Raw genomic sequence first — 19,785 nt, 5'->3', positions numbered from 1 at the left:
AGCTTTACATTGAACTGCAACCTAAAATGCAACTTTTTCACTTCATTTCTTTCTTTAACTCCCAGAAGTAACTGTTAATTACAGACATGGTCTTCCTGTGATAACGCTTATGCTGCCCACAAGAAGTGAACGCTGTCAGTTCACTGTCAAGCCAGTAGTGACCACTGTAGGAGCATTCCTGCAGGATGTGCAAAGAGAAGATAAAGGAATTGAGAGAGCTGAAGTATTTGCAACAGGTATCTTGTATTTCTGTTGTTCCATTTTCAAATAGACTGTATTTCTCTTCTGGAGGATAAGTACAGTCCTCTGTCAGGTTTAGCACTGTTGCTGTTGGAGTAGCTCTTGAATGCTTCTAGGGTTTATTGTTGTTTCAGAGTTAATAACTGAGTCCTTTTGAAAAGGCTGATTAAAAATGCAGAATTGGATCTATTACTCTAACTTTCCTTTTATTCCAGTAGTGTCCTTTGTTATCTTATTCAATTAGCTTCTCTTTGTAATGGTGTCTTTAAATAAGTATCTCCTGATTTCCTTGATGTCTCTTTCTTTCCTTGTCCTCCATGATCATTCTTAAAAGACAACCTGTTGGGCTACTGAATGTGATGTCTGCCAGAGCTCAAAGAATCCATTTGCCTTACTACAAACTTGTGTATGAAAAACTCATAAGCAACCAGATAATGTACGCAATAATAAAGGACAGTTTTTAAGACACTGAGGAGATTTCATTTATCAGCTGGAGTACAATTATTTCAGGGCCCTGAGTTGAAAGGAAGCTGATTGCTAGGGTCAAAGGGTAACTGATATTTTAGCATTAGTGTGGATTTTCCTCCTTGTAATACTGTTTATCCAGTTGTCCCAAGTCTTCAGATGATTTTCTCAAGCTTTGCTCACTGTACTCTTCTATTTTGTTTCTTTGGTTTGCCCATTGATAAAAACTAACATTGAGTTAACCTTATTCTCTGTTTTATTTCCAAGAAAACTTGGTCTTGTATTTTGGCACTGCTCCTGCAACCCCTGCCCTGGTACTAGAGAAAGATTCAATCTTAAAACTAGGATTGGGATGTAGGTTTTTTTGTCTGAATCTGGTAGAATAGGTACTTGAATTTGGCTAATTAAAAGCATCTATTTCTCCTCTTCCCCACTCACACCCCTAAAAACAAAGAAAAGTAAGGATACCTATATATCTATGGAAAGATTTATTTAACAGCAGGTAACACATAAGCAGAAGAAAGGATGGTGTCAATGGAAGCTGGTCTGGTTTCATAGCTGGATGGATTCATAGCATTCTTTTCTTTCTGGTTGATACTACAGAGAGCTGCAGGGGCTTTTAAAGAAACTGAAAATAGGTTGATGTTGCCAGAAGGCCAGAAAGCCACAGACCTAAGAGAAGCTGCTTTACTTTCCTTTGTGGGCACATTTAGTGAAATAGGAAAACATCCCACTGAGCAATTTACTGATATCCTCTGGAGCAATGAAGATGTGATCTGTGTGGATCCCAGTATGTGAATGAGCTTCAGGAGCTTCATCTACACAGGAGCTTTGGTGTTGGGTTTTCTTGGTCTTATTTTGCTTTGTTTTGACAGTGTCTGCTAGGGAGCAAAAGTAGAAAGTTCTCCTGAAGATAATTTCCTAAAAGACTCTTCATCTTCAGAACCACTGTAAGAAATGGTCATTGTGAGCATCTGGCCTTCCCCTTAACACAGAAGTTTTTCCCTAGAAAGGATTTCTTAGCGGGCTGAGGCAGAACTGCTGGCAGCAGTTAACTTCTGGGTACTGCTGTTGTGCAGACATCCAGGACAGGAATGTTTGGGATTCACTGCCGGATCTCTTTTCTCTCTGCTATGTCAGCAAAAGTTAGCTATTCCTGCTTCACTGCAAACATGGGTCACTTGTGAAGCTGTGAGGTGACTTGTGAGGTAACTCCTGGAAGAAACCTACATTTTTGGCATGGACAGGCAGCAGATTTCGAAGTGGAGACAAGTTTGAGTTGTTTTCTCATCTGATCTGTTTAAACACACCCCCATCCCCTCTGATTTGGGAATACTTAGATTAAAACAGTGACACAAAATAGTTCTCTGCTCTCTATTTGTCAAGTGCTAAGCAATGGTAATGTCATAGTATAGCTAGGATGTTATAATTTATTAGGAAACTGATACTGTAAAGAGAAACTATTGGTCAGGTACTGAAAGTTGAACTTAAACACTAATTATTAAAGAAAAATTATAAAGTCTTGATTTAGTGTAGGTGCACTTCTGTGTCATTTAGCCATTAAATGAAACCTAAACTTAACTGAAATCAAGCAGTATGATTACTTGCTTTCATTATCTGTGGATTTGATTTTTGTCCTGCAACCCTTTTGTAGACAAAAAATGACCCTTTGTCCACATTGGAGTACTTGTGTTTAGGTATAAGATTGGAAGTAGCCTTTGCTTAAAGCCTCTGGGGAATCTTCTAAAATAAAATACCTCCCTTTCCTCAAAACTTTTCTTCTTTTCAGTTAATAAAAGGTTGCACAGGTTAATAAATCAGTGGTGTATTCAGAATATCCAGAACAAAGAGCCTGTCTGTCACTTCTTTTGAAAAGCATTTTTCCCTTAAATGTCATAGAAAGTTATAAATGTCACCTTAATAATGTGCATGCAAATGAACCTTGATGTTTCATTACACTGGAAAAGCAAAAAGAAATGAGTGGATGGGCACATTAAAATTCTGGATTGAAAGTGTTCAGTTTCTGCATTTGCTTTGCTACCCACACAGCGTGGGCAGGTGAGCCAGCTGGGGCACTGGCTTACAGAGTTCAGTAGACTAAGCCTCATCAGATGGGGTCTGAGGACCAGGGTTCTGGTGAACAGATAATTGCAGATGTGGGATTGTCTGTGGAGCCTTTCTGTAGTGGATGTGCGAGGACAGGTGGAGGAGATGGGGCAGAGGCACTGTGACAAATATTTACATACAAAAATCTTGGTATTTTGTAGCCTGTTTGGTTATGCATCTTGGGAATAAAGCTGCCTAGCCCTTGGCAAGGGCAGGTGAAGGTGCCCTTTATGTGTATAGAAAATGAGAATCATCTCAAACAGGCTACTGTGGGACAGCTGCTCCATGGCTTTTCAAACCCTCATGCCACAGTGGTGTGTCCCAGCAGCAGTGGTGTGTGGCTCTGGGGGCTCTTGGGCCATCTGAACCCCAGTGTGCTCCTGGCAGCCACCATTACATGTTTCTGCTGATTAATCCAGAGCTCCTTTTTGGTAGGAGCTGTAAAATTGCATGTAAAATTTGTGGGGTACCATTCATGTAAACTTCTGATTTAAAAAAATAAAGTAGAAAAGGGTTCTCCAGTGCATCAAAGTTCATCTCCTTTCCCTTCACAGGACAGCTCAAAGAATCACACCATGTGTTTCTTCTGACTGTTTAGTATTAGCTACCAGTTATAAAAGTAGAGTTGCTTACAAAAATTATTAGTGAAGAACCCCAGCACTTTTCTACAGGGTTATCTGCTAATGTTTAAAACTCCTCATGATAAGTGATCTAGAACTGAAATCTTTCTTCTGCAGATGGTAGCAAGGTCTCTGATGCAACCTTGATGGAGGTCTTATTGATGAATGACTTTAAGCTTGTTATTAACAACACAGCATACAGTGTGTCACCTTCTGTAAAAGGTAAGAGCAATCCTTAATAACTGATCATCTCACTTCATTTAGTGAAAGGCATGGGAAGTCTCAGAAAACAGGGACCTGGGAGAAAGGTGCTTCTCTTTGGCTTTGTCTTTTGACCATTGGATGGTCCTGCTTTTGGCGTTGGAGGTGGGGAGAGAATGAAGAAGACTGTGTTGAAATGGTTTATATGACAAATACTTTCTTTTCAGATAAGCTGAGTAGTGAGCATGCTACTGAAATGGAAGATATCAAATCCTTGGTTCACAGGCTGTTTGTGGCTCTACATTTAGAAGATCACCAGATCAGGAAAGAGAGAGAATTGCTACAGAAACTGGACCATCTGAAAGGAGAGCTGCTTCCTCTTGAACAGGTTGGGAAGTGGGGTACTTTTTTTTAACTCAAAAGCATTTCCTTTCATCAGAAGTAAGTCCTGTGACAGAAGAAAATCAGCGTGAATGGCTAGGGTGTGTCTGCTCAGTTTGTTATGTAAATTAGGTCAACTCAAGTAGAAGCAAATTATTTTCAGTTCAGTTCTTTTTCTTCCTGTTGTGGACATTAAGGAGGTAGAAACCATAGCACCTGGAGAAGGCTTTTTTGAACATGGCTAGTATTGAGATTGAAAGGCCATTTGTTGAAATGTCATTGAAATTCGCCTGTTGCTTTATGAGTTCTGAATAGCCATGACAGCAAAAAAATATAGTAATGGATTGACATCATCCATGGCTTAGGATAGTGGACAACAGAGCTCATGTTTTATGAGGGCCAGCCTCAGTGTTACCCAGAACTGCTTTGAATGGTAAATGGAAATCCAACAGACAAAGATCCCTAGTAGAAAAAAGGGGAGATTAAAAGCAGAAATTCTTGGTGCACAATGGCAAGAAAATCTGGTTGCCCTTGGACTTCAGTGCTTTTATTTTCTCAGCAGGGTAAGTCAGTAAGAAGTGCTGGTGAGACATCCTGAGAAAGGATATAGCCCAGGGGGAGAAAACATAGTTTTGGAGCTGTTCATCAGAGGAGCACTCATGTTTATTTGAACAGGTTTCTGCATTTCTTTTCTTTAGATGAAAGCCAAAATCATGGACAGTGCAGATGCAAAAACCTCCAGGCTCTTATGGGTTGGCCTAGCTCTGATGTCAACTCAGGGGGGAGCGCTGGCGTGGCTCACGTGGTGGGTCTACTCATGGGACATCATGGAGCCAGTCACATACTTCATCACCTATGGGAGTGCCATGGCTTTCTATGCCTACTTCATTCTTACCAAGCAGGTGAGTCCTTGTCTTCTAAAGGGATGTCTGGAATATTTGAAAGGAGGAAAACTGATTCTGTGAATCACAATGTTTGAGCTTTGATGGAAACAGAATTCAGTAAGTGGCCTTGACTTGTTTGGTCATTAATGAGGCTGGATACAAACATTACATCATGCAGAATCAAGCAGGTACTGCTGCACATGAACTGCAGGCCAGCTATGGAGCATAACTACTGTTGGTAAGATTTCATAACCTAGGAAATGAAAAGTGAGGAAAGAAGTCTCCTTTAAAATGTTTGTAGATCACTTTGCATAGTAAATGGCACCTTGCTCACTGCAGTAATGGGAGAGCAACTGGTAGTTCTGTGCCAGTTTGTGAATGCTGCCTTACTTGAAAACAAATAAAAATAGTAGTTTTTATTTGCTGGAGTTTATGTATATACAGTGCAGGGTACAAAACATTTTGGAACTTTTTGTTTGGAACTCTGACAGTTGCATTACTGAAATATACTGAAATATATTTAGTGCCTGAAAAAAATGTTATTGCTCCGCTCTTCATAATCTGACTGCTTTTCCAATACCTAGAATAGATTGAGGTAAATCTAGGACACCTTAAATGGAGCAGGAAGCAGGCATTGTGTAGAAGCAAAATGTTTCCTCAGATCTTAACTTAGCTTCACAATAGAGACTTTTTCTGAAATCCTGTTAAGACTTTGAGAAATGTTCTTTTGCCTGTTTTAGCTCTGTCCTTTACTCTCAAAGTGGACATCTTGATGTTGAACTTCCTATGACTGAGCTTCCTTTGAGAGCAAAACTCTCTTTGTTGTGGAAGTATGTGGAAGAATACCAGTACTTTATTCTGGTAATATTATTTCTGGTATACCAATGGATCTACAGATCTTGTGAGAAATTAGGTTCCTTCAGTGAAAAGGGGAGACATATCTGTTATTATGAAGAGCTGGCTCAGAATGTGAGTTTTACTCCTTCTGACTGGTTTTTAAGAAAGGCTAAACCATTCCTACTTTTTGTGAGTAGATAAAGAGATTACTACTTGGATATTTTGAACAGCTGCTGGTGCCATTGCTTAAGACTTTCAAGTAAGTACTCAATAAATAGTTCCTGAATTTTCTCTGACTCCTTGGAAGTAGACTCCATTGACTGAGGTGGCTCCAGTCATGAAGATCACACTGTGTCTTTATTATAACCGAAAGTTCCTTCACACATGATAAAAATGACTCCTACTATGTGTTTAAAAAGCCCTTATGGCCCCCATAAGAGCATAACTTCATGTAGCCTCTTTACAAAACATAGATGGGTGCTGGACAAGGTAAGTCTTCCTGAAACAGGCTGAGTTTCTAATGTGTTGACCTCTACTCAGTTTCCTTGCTATCCACAAATCTGTGTCCTCCTTCCTTCCCCAGGACTACATTTATCCTCATGCTAAGGACAGGCAGTTCCTCCACTACTTCTACCGCAAATCCAAAAAGCAGCATTTTAATGTGGAACGATACAACAAGCTCAAGGATGACCTAGCAGAGGTATTTAAGTGCAGTCCTTCAATAATGATGCAGCTTCTGGCTTAAGACTTTTTTGGTAAACTCTCAGCTAACAGAGGATTGACCTCAAGGCTTGCTGTCAAAACACTGTATTGCTCATCAGCCAGTTTCAGCTGTTCAGATCATCATATGATGCCTTTGATGTATAAACTATTTCTGTAGGTCATCAGAAAAGGAGACCTTCATGAATTTAAAACAAATAAGTCAGTGTACCAGCATGACATCTATTTTTTGTGTAATTAATACTAACAATAGCTGCTTTTATTTTGGTCACAGTATGTTTGCTGCACTGCTGTGGTAAACCACTCTCTTCCCTTTCTTGGAAGGAGATTGCCTTGCAGAGTTCAGCATTTGACATCATAACCTTATTCCTTAAGAATAAGGAATAAGATAAAAGACTTAGATTTACAGAATATGGGCAATTGGATGGAAAAGATGGTATGTACACCTAGGAGAAATTTGTTGGCCTTTATGAAATAATTGTAGCAGACCTCTTACTCCTCAATTGTTACTCCCCCATCCCATCTTGACAGCCCTGTGTTCAATGTCTCAGAAAATGGAAACTACCTCTAATTTTTGCTCAAAACCCATAGTTTAGGGTGTAATTTCACGTGCCATAATTGATATAATGTTAGAGTTTGATGGTTTGTCAGTGGCCTGTGGGTATGAGTTTTTTAACTCTCATTTCAAGAAAATAATACTTCAGGGTGTGGGTGAGTTGGTTGATGGGCAGGATTCATGCTTCTCTCTGGAGACTGCATGACTAGAGCACGTCTGTCAATGTTCAGCATCTTCCATTTGACTGGTTTAATTCCTTGCATAAGACCAGTGCCTTCTAAGAAATAAGGACAACGCACGTGTGAAAGAGGAGATAACAGAGACTACAGAAGGATGAACTCTCTCTCTTTCATTGGCAGGCAGAAGAATCCCTAAGGCGTCTGCGCCAGCCTCGGCACCTGAGGCTTCCCATCCAGGAAATCAATGACAAAGACTGACTTTGGTTTTGTGTATATTGGAGATGCCCTTTCAAAGCTGATATGGACATTTAGTTACTTCATAGTACCTGGGTATTTTTGACCACTAAAGTTTTAAAAGTTGTAATAAATAGCTGTAACAATGATTTGATGGTTTGGGTTTCTTTTGCTTGTTTTTATTTTTTTAACCCTATGAAGGAAGTGCTGAAACAAAGTTCTTCAAAATATTTGTCAAATCTCATTAGAACAATGGAGGCATTCTTACTGCTGGTAAAATGACAGAACAAACAAGGATAGCTTTTTTAGTACCATTTACTATAACACAACAGTAGCTCATAGGATAATTAAATTGTGCATGGAATAGTAAGGATTCTTTTTGCACAATTACTGCTTCCTTTTCCCTGGTCTGTGCATTAACTCCTCATAACACCACAGGTTAAGTTTAGATTAGTATGACACTTAAGCTTTCTTAGTAAACAGTGCTGGAAAAGTAAGGTATCTCAAACTTGTTATAAAATCATTTATGTTTCACTGTTGCATTTTATTGAAAGAATTGATCAAAACATTTAAACATACATGATTTATACAAAGTTTAAAAGTAGGTGTAGTAAGATAACAACATTTATGACTCAGTATATGGAAAGACTTAACTAAAGTGGAGACAGTAAACTGATTTTTTTTTTCCCCAGGAAAGTGGATTAAGACACTTTGCTCAGTTTGAGTTCTCTGTTGTTCCTCAGAGGAACAATTAATAATGTAAAAAAACTCCCAAAAAACAAAGAAAATAAGTATTTGCTTCAAGTCAGTACCACTGCAATTACTGATGCTGCAGCACTAACAATCCTGTGATGACCATGCACCATCACTTTTATGTACACAATGACAGAGATATGGCTGATCTTCTCCAGAGCCAAGAAGAGGCCTGATCTAACTTGAAGGCCTGAAGTATGGAGGTTTGCACATGGTATATTTTGTAGAGCTGCCTAGAGATGTCCAGCAACTTTAGCTTTAAAGATATGGACAAGGCAAGCTAACCCTGAGCAAGATGCACATGGTCTCATCTCACTACTGCTGTTTTTCTCCTGAGGATGCAAAGCACCAGCAAGCTGTAATTGTGCCCTAAGCATAATTACATTCAAGCAAAAGGAAACCCTTTATTAATCAACCTTATTTGATTAATCCTATATTAATGCTACAATTGTACTCAAGGAATTAAGTTCCTTTTTAGTGTTGCAAGAAAATTTAAAAATGCCCAAGAAGCCAAATAAAGCTACAAAATTGTGGATTCTGCTGTCCACAAGTCTTAAAAGATGCCCTTAAAAGATGCACACTGTATTCACTGTAAACTGTGCTCTGGGAAGCAAGACAAGTTAATCTAATGGAACATTAGAAATGTCTTGGAAATAGTAAAATGTGCCATAGTTAGATAGCAATCAAGCAAGAAGCTAAGAAAAAAGTAGTCTGGAACATCAATTCCAATAAAATCTGAGCACCTTCTAACAGTTTGGCACCAGTCAAGATTTCCCAAATTCCCTGAGAGTAATTCCCTGGTTTAATTCTAGTTTTAAAACTGCTTTAAGATTTTAAAAACTATTAGGTATACAACCCGTAATGTTTGATCATCCCAGTGATTTTGCAGACAATCTTGTAGAATATTAAGTCTCACCTAAGAAGGTATTCTTTACTTCTGCAGCAAGTAATAGTACTTACTGGTCATCACTGCTAAATAATCTACTGAGACTTTGGATGAAAATACAGTTTTTTAGTTAACATTGAGGTAAAACAAGGCATCTGTTTCTTCCCTATAGCATTAGTGTTTTTGCACATGCCCACTCTGCGATGCGATACTTTCCTGTTAACAACAGTAAGTAGTTCTGTGAACTCCAAGGAAGATCCGTGCTTCCCAAGGGTCTCACACAAATCCTGGATGTACCAGGAGCCATTTACAATTTCACGATGAGAATAGTAGCCTAGAGTAGAAAAAGAACATAAAATTACATCCAAATGTAAGTAGTGATCACCTCTTAGAAAAAAAACTTTGAAAGTCACTGTTTGCTAGTTACCATTTATAAGGAATTACTAATGGGTATCAATTTTACTTTGCCAATTATGTCATTTTACTGCAAATTGTAGATGGGAAATGGCTTTGATACCACTTACAGTGCTCAGCTAAGAGGAACATGAGTCAGGGATAGCTAGCCTACAGGACTACATCTCCACTTCATAAGAGAGTAGATGGGACTGAGGACAACATACATGGGGGGACTGGAGAGAACTGCCATGCAGTGCAGAGAAATTTATAAGGCACCAGAATCCTGGAAGAGATGGACGTTTGCTGTCAGGAGGCAGCTCAGCTGCAAGACCGATGACAATGCTTTTGTTTGGCAAATTTAATGTACCTTGATCATTTACTTTCACTTTTTTTTTTCTTTAGCACAAAACATTCTTTCCCAGACAAGGTGCTATTTATCAGACATGTAAATCAGATGACCTGGAATTGTTCTCATTTTTTGGACTGCAAAATGAAGAAGTGTTCAGGGTTGTTACAGTGAAGTATCAGACACTGGATGTAAAATATTAAAACTCACCTTGTGCCACAGAGTAGCACATGATAAAGTCTGCACCAGCCGGCAGAGTATAGACACTAGCTGCATCCACTTCAGTCTCATTGACAAGGGATTCACTGCTGCTGTCTGTTGAATCATGAGCAATGACTGCATCATCATGTTTATCACCTCGACAGGCCTGTTGGTGAGAAGTGTTATGTTTGCACCCCTGCCAAGCTCACTGTTAACAGACAATTCTGACACTAACCAGAGACACTTCTGTTCAGCTAGGTGTGCCACATTAACATGACTCTGCCTTCAGAAAGACTCGTTTACTCCTCTGTCACTTAAAATGTTGAGGATAAAATCCATAAAAAGCTTGACGATGATCTCAGAATCACTAAGACTGGAAGGGATCTCTTGAGATCATGTAGTCCAACACCCTGATTCAAGCAGTGTTAGCTACAGCATGTTGTCCAGGACTATGTCCAGTCAGCTTTTGAGGATCTTCATAGGTGGAGACTCCAAAATCTGTATCAGTGACCTCTTCCAGTGTTTGACCAACCTCACTTAAAAAAGAGAGTGTTTACTTGTGTTGACGTAAAATTTTGTGTTTTAATTTGTTCCAGTTGCCTCAACCTGTCCATTGGGTACCACTGAAAAGAGCTTGTCTCCCTCTTATTCCCTTCCACCAGGTGTTTAGAACATTGGTAAGATTCCCCTGAGTCAGCTTCTCCAAGCTGAACAGTCCAGCTCTCTCAGCCTCTCCTCATAGCAAACATGCTCCAGAGTCCCTTAATCATGTTTGTGGCCCTCTGAAGGACTCACTCCAGTAAGTCTATTTTTTTCTTGAACTGGTGAACTCAGGACTGCACACAATACTTCAGATGCAGCCTCACCAGTGCTGAGTAGAGAGGAACTGCCTCCCTTGCAGGCAAGGCAGCGTTGATTACTGCTTTGAAGCACAGCTATCATTACATGCTGTTACACTTCTGCTCTTAGTGCAATCTCAAATGTGCTTGTTGAGGGAGGGTTTTTTGTGAGTAGTCAGTAGTGATCCCACTAGTGTCAGTGATGCAGAAAAGCTACACATGGAGGATAACAAGGTGAGAACACGCTTAGAAAATACAAATGAGCATTACTTCAGAACTACCACCAAAAAAAGAAAACACAGAATCCTCTTTACAGGGATAAAGTTTCATTTTGATGTTTCTTCTAATTTCTAGAAGTGATTTCCAGCCAATTGTACTGGAAAAGAATTCAGCTGATGAACTAAGTTAATTAGCTTTTTGATGAGTATATTTTATAAATATTTCTCCAAGTATTACTTCCAACTTAGAATTGAAAGTATTTTTTCCATCTTTGGCACCAGATTTAAAAAAAAAAAAAAAAAAAAAAGGAAATCGGAATGAGTCCTAATGAAAGGTGAATTAACAATATGCTGCTTCTTGCAGCAACCCTGTGCCCTACGAAGCTTTCATTTGGGGGAATAAAAGTAATACATAGAATTACACTGCAGATTACTACAATTACAATCTTCTGAAGACCAAATTCATACGAGTTTGCTAATTGTAATCTGGATAAAGATGAGATAAAGCCCTGCATGGCCTGGTTTGACCCCATGATTCTTCTTTGAACAGGAGGCTGGACCAGAGACCTCCTGAGGTACCTCCCAATTTTCATTCTCTTGTGAACCAAGGAAAGAAACAGGAGGTTACATATGGTCTTTATCTGACCACTTAGCACAAACAGTACTCCTGAGACAATGAAGACTTAATTTGACTTTTTAGATTCTACAGAGATGCCAAGTATAGGTCATAGACAAAAGAAACAACCAACCAACCAAGCAAAAACAAATGAAAATCATTACCACCACAAAAACCAACCTACCAAAAAGTCCCACATAAAAAAAAAAAAAAAAGAAAAAAGAAAACAGACAAAAAACCCAAACGCAAAACCCAACTTCACTGAGGATCAAGTAAAGGGACTTGCCTTGAAGGAAGCAATGAAGATATAAAGGTTTGATAGCTTATCAGCTTAGCCCAGGGCTGTGAAGTGTAACCAATAGGAACTGAGCTGAGGGTACACAGAATTTTCTCAAAAAACCCTGGTATTTCTCTGCTATTAAATACACACTGACAGACAATCTGACACAGGCTTAATTTGTGTTTCTTTTCATAAAAGTACTTATTGAATACAGCTGTAATAATAATATTAACAGTAGTATACATTAGATTTTCTAATAAAAAGAGAAGAATCTTTGTCTTAAATTCCTTGTGGAAAGACTGCATCAGAAAAACTGACATCTGTATGGCAAGAAGACACAAGTCTGTGTTAACTCCACTGAATTCAGAAAGAGACATCTTACCTGAATGATAAATATCTTTGGTTTTCCTACCAAACTCTGGCACTTGTCTCCTCTGAACATGTCTGTGATTGTCTGAATTTTGATCTTGTCATTATATGCATAAATGTGATCATCTACACCGTGACTCAGGAACACACAGACAAAGCAGTCAGCATTGCTGTGGTCATCCAGAGAGGCTGAAATACACAAGTGGTGTTTCAATGACTAAACAGTCATATTCAGGTCGAAAAAACATTGTACATTTCTACCATATAATTTAATCCCCAATCAGTCCTTTTTCAAGTGGATGCTATTTTCAGGTAGAGTCACACTGTAGGGATTTCAAGCTGCATTGATTCAATCTGGCTGAAGTGCCACCAACGCTAAAAAGAAGAATGCAGTTATCTTCTCCCAGCTGCATGTACTGTCTGTCAGCTTTAAGTGACTTAATTAGTTCTCTCCACAGAAGCTTCACTTGCATTGCAATAAAATAATCTTCAGTCAAACCTTAAAGTCCTCCTAATTTTAAATTCCTTGTGCACATAAATTTGTTTTGAGTTAGATGAACAGAGAGATTGGAAGAAAAGGTATCTGGGAATTCTACTGCAATAATTTCAGACATAACCAATACATAGTCTCTTACCTTCCCTAATTTTCTGCTGCACATCTTCTGCTTTCAGATCATCAAAAAGTCTGACTTCAAATCCAAGGTCTGTCAAACTATTGTTAGAGCAGATCAGTATTAGTAAAAATCTTACTCAAATGATATACCAATTACTACCAACTCAGTTTCTTTCCCTGTGGGGGAATTCACATTCCTATGCATTATTTATGAACAAAACTACTAAAGTTGATTTTTAATTCAAACTGGTGTCAAGTACAGGTCTAACACCTAAAGTTACTTCAAACAGTTTGTCCAAAGATAGCTCTGGACTCACTGAACTCATAGGACTTGTGCCAGCAGTTCCTGTGAGCTAAAAAAAAAAGTGCCTTGAATTTTTTTAATTACTATCTTCACCCAAGTTGCATAGGTGCTATGTCTGCAAAATCTTCCAGTTTCTACTTAAACACAAAATTTAGTTAACTCCTCAATTTGACCACAACTTCTAAAGTTTAGATTTTTTTTAAGGTTCAGTAGAACAACCAAGTTTCTTACCTGCGTTTCAGGTTGTTTCTGTCTGTCATAGTCCCACGTCTGTCTGTCAGCATTAAACGCCAAAAGAAGTGCTCGTGATTGAAGATTAATGCAACTCCTCTTCTTTGGTGGTTCATTTTGTATTCCACTGCAGGATCAAGTGAATGTCTGCTGCCACAGATGGAAAACATTCTTGGTAAATGATGCTGTTTCATTAGTTAAGGCACAATATGGTGCATTTCAGACGTGGCTCCAATTCTCCATGTTACATGTTTAGCTAAATATTAACAAAATTGGATAGTACACATGTACTTATTTGGAACTGCAGCTGCCTGTGATTTGCTTCAAGTTTTTCTAAGTAAATCAAATGCTGCATTCAAATTGATAGACTATAAACTGGGGATGAGGTGCTAAATATAGTGTATCTTGCAAAAGAAGAACAAATGGTTATTATTTACCCTAATGAAATGAAAGCTATGACAATACAATGGTTGATATAAGTTTTTAGCAACCAGCCCACAAAATCCTAAAGTTGAAGGACAGAGGTCTTCTTAAAGACAGAATAAGTTACCTACCCAGCTTCTAAGTAGAGGACTTTGCCATGGTGGCAAACACACAGAATACCTGTATGCTTGGGAGCAGCATTCCACAATTTTGTTGGTTTATGAGCAAAATGCAGCATAGTCATGCCAACACTTGGACCCAAAAGATCCTAAATGTTGATATGGTTGTAATGAGAAAGAAAAAGCAGACAGTCTTTCTGCTTTTGTAGTTATTGGTGCAGAAAACAGAAACTGAAACACTTCTGGCAACAGCGCTGGCAATAGACAGGTGCAGAGTTCGGGGTACATGGAATGAAAGTCAGATCATGCTGCCCCAGGACTGGCTCAGGTCAGAGCTATCATTTTTGGCATGTTAATACTTTCTTTTACACTACGGAATATTCAGGCTTGTGCAATTACAGAAGAAAGTTGCTTAGAATATTTGCCTGCAGATGTTCAAGATCAGAGCTTCATTGGCAAACGCTTTTGTTTCACAAGAAAATCACCATCGTTATCAGTAGACTATCTCTGCTTCTCCACTTTGTTATGAGTATCCCCTTAATGAAACACCTTTTTGTAACATATACATATGAATTCAGAGAGAGAACAGGAATTTAGGATGACTGTTCAAAGTCAGGGAGGTTCTACAATGTTGGCTGGATAATCGATAAGAGACGTTGGGTGCTTTATCACATTCTTCTGATTCTGAGTGCCAAACATGATAAAATGCTAAGATTACAAATTTTAGCCTTGTAATTATGAACAATTTCACCTGCACCAGTACTAGAATTTTTTCAGATTTTGGCGATTTCTCTTCCTTAGGATTTGGCTAGGTGTATGGCTAGTAGGGATTTTGGAGTTTGGTCGCTGGATATTGGGAATGAGCATTGAAGGATGATTCCCTAAATAGTTATTTCTCTATTCAGCTGTATGGATGAGGCAAAGTTATCAGGCAAGTAGTTTACTGTTTTCAGGGCTTTCATGGAATCACTGTTTTGTGGTCCATTTCCCTTCCTTACAGAGGAATACATTCCTCTGTTACAATCTACCACTTAGTCTGTCCAGTGGCTCCTTAGATTGTGACGGTCTCTGCACATTGCCTACAAAAAAACCAGAACACTCCTCATAGTCCCTTCCACATGCCTTCCCATATGCATCTGGTGTAGCCAAAACTAGAAACATATTTTGTAAGTGGGTGGAGTTGAATCAAATAATTATGTCAAATTCCTAACATAAATCAGAAAACCCTGCATTGACCTCAGTCCCTTGGGACATCTCTGTCACTGCCATCAGAAATTTACCTTATATCGAATGCATCTACTTCTGTGATGTTCTCATTTCCATCTGTTAGAGAATTAAAAATCTTATTTAGCCACAAAGTCATTCATTAAAAAGAAACAAAACCAATTTGAACTTATGCATGCAGCCTTAAAGTTTAGCACTTAATGTGAACCAAAAGCACATTCACTCATCAGGTAAGTAGGTATGCAGGTAAACAGCCTCATTAGTGTTTGCACCCACAGCCTCTGAAGGCTGTTCTGGAAGTTCTGGCAACAACAGTCTGCATTTCAGGTGATCAAGACATGCAGATTTTCTATCTGTACCCATATAAACATATTCAGAGATTGTGATTTTATATAACTATATATACTGGGTGTATTTTTTAAAAGAGACTCTAACTCAATAGTTACAATTTTACATACCTTAAAACTACACTGGTGTTTCTTTTCTTTCACTAATGCTGCTAATACAAAGCTGAGCATTCTCTTTTGAGACTGGATGCAGCACAAGTCACAGTAGACAGTGTAACAGCTATTGACAACTGAGAAGATGCAAGATTTAAACCTTCTGCTGAGCTATACAGACTTCAAGTACCTCCAGTACGGATTGGACATAAAAGTAACAATGTGGGAACAACAAGGAACAAGCACATCAAGGGAGTGTGCAGAACTACAGACTTACAGGTGGTTAGGCCAAAATATGTGCCTCCTCTCTGCACTTAAGCATTTCAGTGGGCTATTAAATCACTACTACTATTGGTAGAGACTAACTACCACATCATGAGAACTGTATATGACACTGTACCTGTGGTGGGTAATATAGGTCTGCTATCCAGCCGGACATGGCCTGCAATTATAAGAAGAGTCACATGTACATGCATTTTACAAAACTACTTTGCACATACAATACTAGCTTTTCACATCTATTTTTCAAATGTTTTTAATGCCTTTTTCAAAACTAACATAACTGTGTATTGACAGAGGACAAAAGTTCTTGTGATCCACTCCCCCCAAAACAGATCATAAAATTTTATATGATCAAACATTAAGACAGGAAATACAGACACAGGAGGAATAGAATTCCTCCTGTGAAACAGCTAACTAGAAAAAAATGGTTTTCCTGTTAACTAAATCCCGTTTAGTAACCCAGTCTTTGGCTTTTCATTGTCACTGTCATATTGCAGCATCATTCACTTAAACACTATTTGAATTACCATGATTTATGAAAAGTTTTCTGTTTGTCTTACACAGGAACAAGCTTGTTCTAAAATCTGGTTGAGACCAACAGGACTACCTGTCTTTAATTTCGTTCAGATGGATCGCTTCAAAGGAATCAAAAATCGGTATACACTGGGTTACACTGGCATCTCACGGCATCTTTCCCGGGATGCGTTTCCGTCTCAACCATTGAGACCAAAGGGCAAGGCACTTAGAAACAACCGAATGCCACACAAAAGAAGTCCCTTTAAGCCTAGCTGCATCTCCGGGAACCCAACTCAAGTTTGGCTGCCCTGGTTTCTCCTGCCCCCCTGTTACATGCCGGAGACTTTCCCCACTTCCCTGTCTCGCGGCCGCGCCCGGAGCTGCGGAGGGGGTTTCCCCCTGGGCGGCGCGCGCTGGATTTTCCTGCAAATCCATTTCCTCCTTGGCCGCCGCCGTCCTTCGCCTCGCACCTTCCCCATTCCCTTCCTCCTCCCGAAGGATGGAAGGATAGAAGCAAAAGGTCCCGCTCCCCATGAGCGCCAGCAGCGCTCCCCAAGGCAGCGCTGCCGCTCTGGGGGAAGCCCCGGCGCCCCGGCCCCTCGCCGACATTCCCATCCCGCTCCTGCTCCACGTGGCCCCGGCAGGAACACAACCCGCGGCGCGTCCCGGCCGCCTCCCCTCGCACACGCACCTGCTGGCGGCCGCTGCTCCGAGCCCGACATCGCCGTGGACCAAGGCAGCGCCTGGACACCGACACAAACCGAGCCCAGGCAAGGCGAGCCTTCCCCTCTCTTCTCCTCCCGAGCCTTCCGGGGCTCAGCCCATCCCCTCCTCCCGGGGCGGGCCCTTTGCTCCCGCGGCGGCCGCCTCCGCCGGGAGAGCCCGAGGGTGAGGTGTTACCTGTGCTCGTACTTCAGCCACCGTGGTCGAGTAGCTGCACCGGCTTCTACAAAACCGTCGTCCTGAAGTTTGGTGAGAGCCTCCCCTATTCACTTTAAATTTTTCAAAACTGTACTCAGCTTCCCATTCCAGGCGCATAGTGTTTTCTTTCCTGTAAGGCTCCTGTTCCTCAAAGCGGATTTTCATTCGGGCACCCACAACACAGCCCTTGAGAGGTTTGGATGTGTGGATTATTCTGCAGCTTTGCTCTGCTCTCGCTTCAGTTCTCTGATAATTTCGGAAATGTGAGGCGAGTGACAAGGTATTGACGACAGTGCCCAGGTATCTTAACGAGTATTCCCCAGCCGGGAATTATGCGGCACTTACCGGTCACTGATTAACTGCATAACAAACAAGTTTCTAAACCAAAGCCAATGACAAAAACCCATTCTTCTATATAAGAGCTTTACAGATTGTACCCTAGAAGGATCTGAATTTTCTATCCAGCCTACTTTTAGGGAGATAAACTCAGATATGAATGTGCATTTAACAGGGTGCTGCTACAAGCACAAAAAGAAACAGATTTAGAGTGGAATTATAGGCAATTTTACCCGGTCTAGTTTTACCTAGGCTTTTTGCATGGGTAAAGATTTTAGACAAGATGCCTCCCTTTGATTAAAGCAGTCATGGGTATTTTTAATTACCTTTGCTTCTTTTTCTCTTGTTCGGACTTGTTACCCTCAGACTGCCAGTAAGCAGCTGGATCAAGGTAGAACTTTGTTTCAACTGTCTTTGTGCATTCCTTAGTTAGAGCATGACACTATCACAAGGTTTGCATCCTACGTTTAGACTCCTACCAGATTCATTTTTTTGGCAACTGCAAATCCCAGCTCTCACAGCTCACGCTAGAGCTGCCCCTGAACTCACGGGCAGCGAGACTCCGTGTGAAGTAGCAGCTGCAAAACCAAAACCTAGGCCTCTGTAACAGCAGTTTGAACTCGGATCAGCCGTGTTCCCCAGTCCAACAGTTTGCTTAGATCCCCGTAAGACAGAGCGTTTTTCTGCTTGGTTTTGCTGGAGGCTAAGAGCAGACTCAGCCGCTGTGTTCGGATGAGGCACAGGTAACTCGATCGCAGTGTGTGCAGCCCCGGGTAGCATGGGGCTGGTGTGCGGTTCCAGCTCATTGTAACACATGAAAGTTTTATTGTGAGACATGGCAACACATTTAGAAACACTTTCAGATTATTGCAGTGGCTGCCCAGTAGGTGGGTATTTTTGGAACAAGCGTTATGGATGATCAGAACTGCAGTCTGAAGAAGGAAGTTGACTGTGGACACGTGGCTGTACAGCATTACTGACTACACAAGAACATGCAGTATTGAGGTAAATGAGCCCCTAGCTATAGATACTATTGCTAATGCTTTAATTCAGCATGAAGCTAAATACCACAGGGCTGTTCACTCACTCCCCCACAGTGGGACAAGGGAGAAAATCAGAATAAAGGTAAAGACAGTTTAACAGGACAGAAAAGAAAGGGAAGACAATAATGAAAGGATATACAAGACAAGTGACACAGTACAGTTGCTCACCACCCAGCCAGTCCCCAAGGAGTGATCAGTGCCCTTCCCTGGCCAACTCCCCCCACTCCCCAGTTTTATTGTTCAGCATGATTCCATATGGTGTGGGATATCCCTTGGGTCAGCTGGGGTCTGGCTGACCTGGCTGTATCTGTTCCCAAATCCTTGTGTACATCAGCCTCCTCACTGGCAGGGCAGTAGAAGCTGTGTTTTATCAACATTATTCTCATCCTCAAACCAAAACACAACATTGAATCAGCTGCTAAAGAAAACATTAATTATAATTGCCACAACAAGGAGCAGCATTACATTTTTGCCTGTATGTATATATATATATACATATATATAAAAGTTCTTAAATTGTATGGTTAATCCCTGGGGTTTAGGATTTAGGATTAGCTAGCCTTCATCTTAGGGCTATGGTCTATAAAATGCATTTTGTGTAACTTGCAGGTTACTCTAATCAAGGATTTCTGCTACTGGAAAAGCTTGTGCAAAATAAAGACTATCTGGAAGAAGAGAAATGCCTCCTGTAGTTTGCAAGCAGAACTATCAAAGAGCTATCCAGCAGTATTAAAACTCTTTTTTAGTGTTTTGCATGGCTTGAAAGAAGCTCCTGGAGTCTTTCACGGTATAATTACAGGTCACTACAGGAGAGAACAAAACCCAGCTCTTGCCAACAGTGAAAATTTCCTGTATTATCGTGGTTTAACCCCAGCCAGTGACTAAGTATATGCGTGTACACACACATACATGGGATGGGGAGAAGGAGAATCAGAAAAAGTAAAATAGGCTTAGGTAAGAACACCTTAGTAACTGAAACAAAAGAAACAAATAACTTTAGCAACTG

General features: G+C 40.3%; 2 protein-coding genes across 5 annotated transcripts in view; one reads left to right on the top strand and one right to left on the bottom strand.

The window, feature by feature from the left end:
- MCUB (mitochondrial calcium uniporter dominant negative subunit beta) overlaps window positions 1-7,550 on the top strand; it is a 48,122-nt gene extending 40,572 nt beyond the window's left edge. The window contains exons 3-8 of one of the 2 annotated variants that reach the window (XM_062492966.1): window positions 66-236; window positions 3,549-3,653; window positions 3,860-4,020; window positions 4,712-4,915; window positions 6,318-6,434; window positions 7,370-7,550. In XM_062492966.1, coding sequence (XP_062348950.1) covers window positions 66-236; window positions 3,549-3,653; window positions 3,860-4,020; window positions 4,712-4,915; window positions 6,318-6,434; window positions 7,370-7,447 — 836 coding nt within the window. In that variant the 3' untranslated portion in view covers window positions 7,448-7,550. Of the gene's footprint in view, window positions 1-65; window positions 237-3,548; window positions 3,654-3,859; window positions 4,021-4,711; window positions 4,916-6,317; window positions 6,435-7,276 lie in introns of both variants that reach the window. The other variant, XM_062492967.1, reaches the window with a different exon arrangement.
- A 1,607-nt stretch (window positions 7,551-9,157) lies between these two features.
- CASP6 (caspase 6) lies at window positions 9,158-17,201 on the bottom strand. 3 transcript variants are annotated; one of them, XM_062493770.1, is made up of 8 exons: window positions 17,171-17,201; window positions 16,082-16,123; window positions 15,298-15,340; window positions 13,476-13,625; window positions 12,963-13,039; window positions 12,341-12,516; window positions 10,015-10,171; window positions 9,158-9,396 (listed from the first exon to the last, which is right to left on the bottom strand). In XM_062493770.1, the coding sequence occupies exons 1-8, from the start codon at window positions 17,199-17,201 to the stop codon at window positions 9,158-9,160; spliced, it is 915 nt and encodes a 304-aa protein (XP_062349754.1). The 3 variants fall into 3 exon arrangements, with proteins under 3 accessions (XP_062349754.1, XP_062349753.1, XP_062349756.1); XM_062493769.1 differs by having other exon boundaries at window positions 13,476-13,622; XM_062493772.1 differs by lacking the exon at window positions 13,476-13,625.
- Between the last annotated feature and the right edge of the window lie 2,584 nt (window positions 17,202-19,785).

The sequence above is a fragment of the Cinclus cinclus genome, chromosome 5, assembly GCF_963662255.1.
Source record: "Cinclus cinclus chromosome 5, bCinCin1.1, whole genome shotgun sequence".
NCBI lineage: Eukaryota > Metazoa > Chordata > Aves > Passeriformes > Cinclidae > Cinclus > Cinclus cinclus.
Note: the sequence above shows the minus strand (reverse complement) of the source record. Positions and strands in the feature narration are given on the sequence as shown.

Excerpts from the sequence above, each read along its gene's own strand:
- CASP6 (XM_062493770.1), bottom strand. The coding sequence starts at position 17,201 with ATGTCGGGCTCGGAGCAGCGGCCGCCAGCAG. Across the intron at positions 12,517-12,962 it reads GCAGCAGAAAATTAGGGAAG|CCTCTCTGGATGACCACAGC; the intron begins GTAAGAGACTAT and ends TGTGTATTTCAG. Across the intron at positions 10,172-12,340 it reads CAAAGATATTTATCATTCAG|GCCTGTCGAGGTGATAAACA; the intron begins GTAAGATGTCTC and ends TCTCACCAACAG.